This window comes from Erythrolamprus reginae, chromosome 2 (genome assembly GCF_031021105.1).
Source record: "Erythrolamprus reginae isolate rEryReg1 chromosome 2, rEryReg1.hap1, whole genome shotgun sequence".
Taxonomy (NCBI): domain Eukaryota; kingdom Metazoa; phylum Chordata; class Lepidosauria; order Squamata; family Dipsadidae; genus Erythrolamprus; species Erythrolamprus reginae.
This window is the reverse complement of record NC_091951.1, coordinates 275774628-275780873: the sequence shown is the minus strand read 5'-3', so window position 1 is coordinate 275780873 and position 6246 is coordinate 275774628. Positions and strand designations below refer to the sequence as shown.

General features: G+C 40.8%; 1 protein-coding gene across 3 annotated transcripts in view; it reads right to left on the bottom strand.

The window, feature by feature from the left end:
- Window positions 1-2624: 2624 nt before the first annotated feature.
- The window catches only part of PCSK5 (proprotein convertase subtilisin/kexin type 5), a 226586-nt gene continuing 222964 nt past the window's right edge, over window positions 2625-6246 (bottom strand). For all 3 annotated transcript variants that reach the window (XM_070742701.1, XM_070742702.1, XM_070742704.1), the window contains 2 exons: window positions 4788-4971; window positions 2625-3374 (listed from right to left, as the gene is read on the bottom strand). In XM_070742701.1, coding sequence (XP_070598802.1) covers window positions 2953-3374; window positions 4788-4971 — 606 coding nt within the window. In that variant the 3' untranslated portion in view covers window positions 2625-2952. The remainder of the gene's footprint in view (window positions 3375-4787; window positions 4972-6246) is intronic.

The following is a 6246-nucleotide window of genomic DNA, read 5'->3' as shown; positions in this document are numbered from 1 at the left end:
CTCTTGCTATGTCTCTCTTTCTTTTTCTCTCTCTCTGCCTCTCTTGCTATGTCTCTTTCTCTGCCTCTCTTTCTTGCTCTGTCTCTCTCTCTCTGCCTCTCTTGCTATGTCTCTCTTTCTCTCTCTCTCTCTCTTTCTCTGCCTCTCTTTCTTGCTCTGTCTCTTTCTCTGCCTCTCTTGCTATGTCTCTCTTTCTTTCTCTCTCTCTCTCTGCCTCTCTTATATGTCTCTCTTTCTTTCTCTCTCTCTCTCTCAGCTGACTGCAAGCGGGAGCCCTGACGGCGGCAGCTGGACGTGCTGCTGGACACCGTATATGCCAGGCCCGCAGCGCCAGCATGTACGACGTCTAGCAGCACGTCCAACCGCCACCGTCAGGGCTCTCGCTTGCAGTCAGCTGAGAGAGAGAGAGAGAGCGCTCCCTCTCGCCGCCGCCATCTCCCCACGACTGCCTGCGGCCACTGCGGCCGCCCCCACCCCCCGCTCCCATCGCCAGTGCCCTCCCGCCGGGCCACAAAGGAAACTTGCCGTCGACGCAGGAGAAGCTCCAGCTGGGCGGGGCGCTGCCGGTACTTCCTCTTGGGGCTCCCGCTCACAGCTGTCAACCGGCTCCTGCTCGATGCCGCGGTTTTCGGCGCTCTCCTGCTGGGTCCCAAAGAAGGAAGGCGGGGAAAAGGCGCGAAGAATAAAGCTCTCCTTCTTCCTGCCTTCCTTCTTTGGCGCCCAGCAGGAGAGCGCCGAAAACCGCGGCATCGAGCAGGAGGCGGGGGACAGCTGCGAGCGGGAGCCCCAGGACGGAAGTACCGGCAGCGCCCCACCCAGCTGGAGCTTAGCGGCACACCTGGCCATGTCTCGCGGCACACCGGTGTGCCGCGGCACACCGGTTGGGAAACGCTGCCTTAGGCGACCCCTGTGAAATGATCCTGACCCCCAGGTTGAGAATCACTGCTTTAAAGCAATTTGCACTTATCATATGCCTGCATTGAAATATAATGCAAAATGTTATTTATTTGGAATTATATAGAGCAGCTAAAGTCTTTGTTTCTATGTTAGACTAAATAATTTGTAGTTAGTGTTAAGTATGCTTCGTGGAAGCAAAATCTTCATATATTTTATTTTTCTTCAGGGTGTTAGGGTATTAGGCTAGATCATTGCATAACTACAATTGGAATTGTAAATTGCCAGGCCCTGAATAACTGAATTTAGAAAGTGGAAATAGAAAGTTTAAACTTTCTGATCCCAGGGTTCATTGCAGTTCAGTCTTGCAATGCTAAACCAGGTTTTATTGATGTGTGCAAACCACGTCTTTCTCATTGGTTGATTAATTGGTCCTACTTACTTCAATAGAAGAAAAAAACCCTCATGAAATTACCTAAGAGCTTTCTCTATTCATCTGTGCTGCAAAATAGATTCCTAGTCACACAAATTATAAATGTGTATGATATATTCTCACCAAAAATCAGATTATTTTTTGCTATGAGAAAAAGTTTCGGAAGACTGGATTATATAATGACCCCAAACATTTCTTTGAGAATTACCAAACCAGTGAGGTGAACAAATGACAAACTCTCTATATAATAGGCAGCTTTTGCCTCTTGGTTTTATAATGTTCAGTTGTTCATAGTTAGTGTTGTGGTTCGCTCATGTCCGGTGAAATTAGTCATGGACTCAGAGCACGCAGACAGTGGAGACGAGGTACAGGCATCCTGTGTTGTTGTTGTTGTTGTTGTTGTTGTTGTTGTTGTTATTATTATTATTATTATTATTATTATTATTATTTGGATTTGTATGCTGCCCTTCTGAGATTGAGATTGACAGTGAAGGAGTTGTGGTGTCAGAGGCGGAACAACAACCATTTCCTGAGAGGAGTAACTGCACTTCCTGAGAGGAGTGACTCGGCACTTCTTGAGATGAGTGACTCATGAGAAGAGGATGAGTCTCTTCTGGAAGCTAGGGTGTGCAGGGCATCTAGGAGACATGAGTGGATTTCTAGGAGGAGATTTACGCGTGAGTAGCACTACTGGTTATTGGGTCACACCCTCAAACAATTTAAGTATGAGGCACACCACGCCTCTTTACAGAGAGCAATGCAGTTGATTTTGGAACATCTCGTATTATCTATTGAATTTGGCATGTTTCAAAAGAGCACATTCTTGGTTTTGCTAATGAGTTTTGGTCTTCCAGGTAACTTCTGATATCTACGCCTTTGAAACCTTGCTTCACCTGGTAATTATTATTGTATTTATTTTCTTTCTGGGAGTCTGGCCAGCTGATAAGACTTTGCTACATTTGGTTCTCCTTTTGAATTTTTTTTAAAAAGACTTAAAAAATGGACACTTTTGTAAATATTAAATCCTTTTATTAGTTATACAATTTGTGTGCATTTCATTATTGGGGGCTCGGCGCTGAGACAGAACAGTTAGGCTGTTGCATTTTTTTTTCTTGTTCTACATAGTCTGAACTCATATTATTTCTTGTTTCATCTCTGTATTGGTACATGAGGCAAGAGGAAGTTAAAATAGAGCCCTGCATCAATGGTGCCATTTTGTCCAATGTTTGAAAAGTTGTGGGCAATTTAATTCAAGAAATGTCAGTTTTATTAGAAACATTTTATCTCAGACAAGTGCTTCATGATTTGAATGATATAATTTTAATATAAAAATGCAGGAAGAAACGTACTTGAAACATGAATGAGTGAATACAGACAACCATTTACTAAAAATGGCAACCTACTATGGTGGATGATGATTGCTTTGCTCAACCAAATAGTGAAGAAACATAATACCACAATACAGTATTTGCAGATATGTAGTAAGTGCTTATTTTTATCATTTAGGTGAGATTCTGAACTTGTAATAAATTTACATACATCTTTGGGTAACTTTTTCAGCAAAGCATTACAAATGCAATGACATTTGCACAAACACTAACATAGAAACATAGAAACATAGAAGGTTATCTAAAGGAGTAACTTTCATCATCATATTCTAGTTCATCTACGTCATCATCTTCCAGAAGTCCATATTTAAATTTACGATAGACAGTGCCATCACGACTCATATAGACAATATCGTGGTCATCTTCATCGTCGTCGTCGTCATCATCATCATCCCGATCCTTGTATTCATTCACTTGATTTCCTGGGGAGCTGGTGCTCTGGTAGTGATTGCTCTTGAAAGAACTGAGAGCCTTTGCATTATCTGACAACTTCTTATATCCAACCTGCTTAACAGACATAGGTCTGGCTCGCAATCTTTTCCATATGAAGACAGAGGCCCCAATGATGACACTCAACAAAATGAATAATGCCACTGTCAAAGCCACAGCTTTGCCTCTGATATTCTCTGGCAAATGAGGAATGACCAATATACACTCATCTAAAAAAGAATTATAAACAAATTTGTCATATATTGCTGGTCATGGAGAACAAACACATAGCCATATTGCGTAATCAATCTTTTCTTTTATGTACACTGAGAGCATATGAGCCAAGGACAAATTCCTTGTGTGTCCATCACACTTGGCCAAAAAAAGAATTCTATTCTATTCTATTCTATTCTATTTATTCTGGCTGAAGATTCCTCTCACTATCTCTGTACCAATTTTCTCTCTATTCTCCACCTACACATTGACAGAGCATTTTCTGTAATGCCTCTTCCAACTTCTTGTAGTCTGGCGGCATTTTGGAGATTACTACTGCCCTATGATGAGAAGATCTGGCTTTGCGACAAGTCATTTGGAACCACTTTTCTGCCCTGCTGCCACCACCACTTCCATCATTCTGTGCATTCATTGTATGCATCTGATTATTGGGGGCTCGGCGCTGAGACAGAACAGTTAGGCTGTTGCACCACTAAGAGGTTTTTAGAGACTTTTTAAATAAGGGGTTTTTAGAGACTTTTTAATATTAGAATTGTGATACATTGTTTTTTATTATTGTTGTGAGCCGCCCCGAGTCTGCGGAGAGGGGCGGCATACAAATCAAATAAATAAATAAATAAATAAATAAATAAATAAATAAATAAATAATTAATAATAATAATAAAAATAAATAAATAAATAAATAATAAATAAATAAATAAATAAATAATAAATGAATAAAAACAAACACAAACAAACAAACAAACAAACAAACAAACAAATCATCACCACTATCACAGCAGCAACAGTAGCCACCATTGCTCTTATGGGACAGACGGTTGCTAGTCTTGTGGAATCATGGTGAGAAGAACATTACGGTAGCAGTGGTTTTAAAATCAATCTACTTTGCTTACAATCTTAGCCCTGTGATGTGGATTTAGCAGCAAAGGCAAAAGCTTCTCCACAAATTTTTGGCAAATAACAAAGCTGTCTATTTAGACATATTTAGACATAAATATCAGCACTAAACTATAAAGTCGGGTGACTGCTTTATGATATTGGTTGTAGTATGGTCAACCAATTTCTTAGATAGATTTGGTATTTTTATTTGCCTTTTGAGTCCTTCTCATGAATCTGAAATGAGCAAATGTCGTGGTTGGTTGAGCTGAAAAGTATCGTCCCAGGATATAAACTGTTCCAAGTACAGTAAAGCTGCTTTTGTAATTGACTGATTTTGTCAATGCTTTCAAGTGGTGCTCTAGTTGTTTTGAGATTGCACCCATTAGTAGTTGTATTACTTTGACTTTCATTGCTATTGGTATATGGTATGCACTGCCAAGCTAAGACAAAGATAGAGATTGAAATTTTAGAAAGATTAGAAAAATTTATTGGAAGAGATATACGGTATAAAATAATGATGAGATTATTACCTGACATAGTGCAATTACAACATTCCTGAGTTTCCATCAATCCAGCATTCTTACAGCATGGCACACATCGATATTCATCAATATATAATCGGGCATTAAGATGACATGAAGTACAATTGAAGAGACCAGGTCCCTTGCACTGCATACAGGAATCATGGCATTTCTCACATTCTGATGCTTTAACCTTGCATTCAACAAAGAACAGACAGAAAAGGGAGCTTTGGTTAAGGTTTTCAGGGGAAATAGACAATGCTATTGCTGAATTAGCATATTGCATAAAGTTATCATAGGATTTATTTGATTTTGTCTTAGCAAATTTTATGTGTCTTGCCATTGTAAGTAAGTAAGGTTCTACATTTAGGCAAGAAAAACAAAATGCACAGGTTCAGTATATGTGGTACCTTAAGTTTAAGTTTTATTAGATTTGTATGCTGCCCCTCTCCGAAGACTCGGGGCGGCTCACAACAACAGCAATACAATATACAAATATACAAAATACAAATCCAATATAAATTAAAAGCAATTTAAAACCCATAAATATTAAAAAACAATCATTACTACACAATCATACCAATCTCATATATTACAGTCAGAAAAAAGGTGGTGCTGGGGGGACAACATAGTTATCCCCCCCATGCCTTGTGACATAGGTCTTCAACATCTTACGGAAGGCGGGAAGAGTAGGGGCAATTTGAATCTCTGGGGGGAGTTGATTCCAGAGGGCCGGGGCCGCCACAGAGAAAGCTCTTCCTCTGGGTCCCGCCAAACGGCATTGTTTAGTCGACGGGACCCAGAGAAGGCCAACTCTGTGGGACCTGATTGGCCGCTGGGATTTGTGCGGCAGAAGGCAGTCCCTGAGGTATTCTGGTCCGATGCCATGTAGGGCTTTATAGGTCATTACCAGCCCTTTGAATTGTGACCGGAAACTGATCGGCAACCAGTGCAGGCTGCCGAGTGTTGGCGAAACGTGGGCAGATCTTGGAAGCCCCACGATAGCTCTCGCGGCCGCATTCTGCACGATCTGAAGTTTCCGAACATTTTTCAAAGGAAGTCCCATTTTTCAAAGGAAGCCACCTTACTCAATAGCAGTAACTGTGACAGGGATCTAGGATTCCTAGTGGACAACCATTTAAATATGAGCCAGAATTGTGCAGCAGCTGCCAAAAAAGTCAACACAGTTCTAGGCTGCATTAACAGAGGGATAGAATCAAGATCACACAAAGTGTTAATACCACTTTATAATGCCTTGGTAAGGCCATACTTGGAATACTGCATTCAGTTTTGGTCACCATGATATAAAAAGAATGTTGAGACTCTAGAAAGAATGCAGAGAAAAGCAACAAAGATGATTAGGGGACTGGAGGCTAAAACATATGAAGTATGGTTGCAGGAACTAAGGAGAAATTTCCTGACAGTTAGAACAATTAATCACTGGAATAGCCTGCCTCCTGAGCACTGG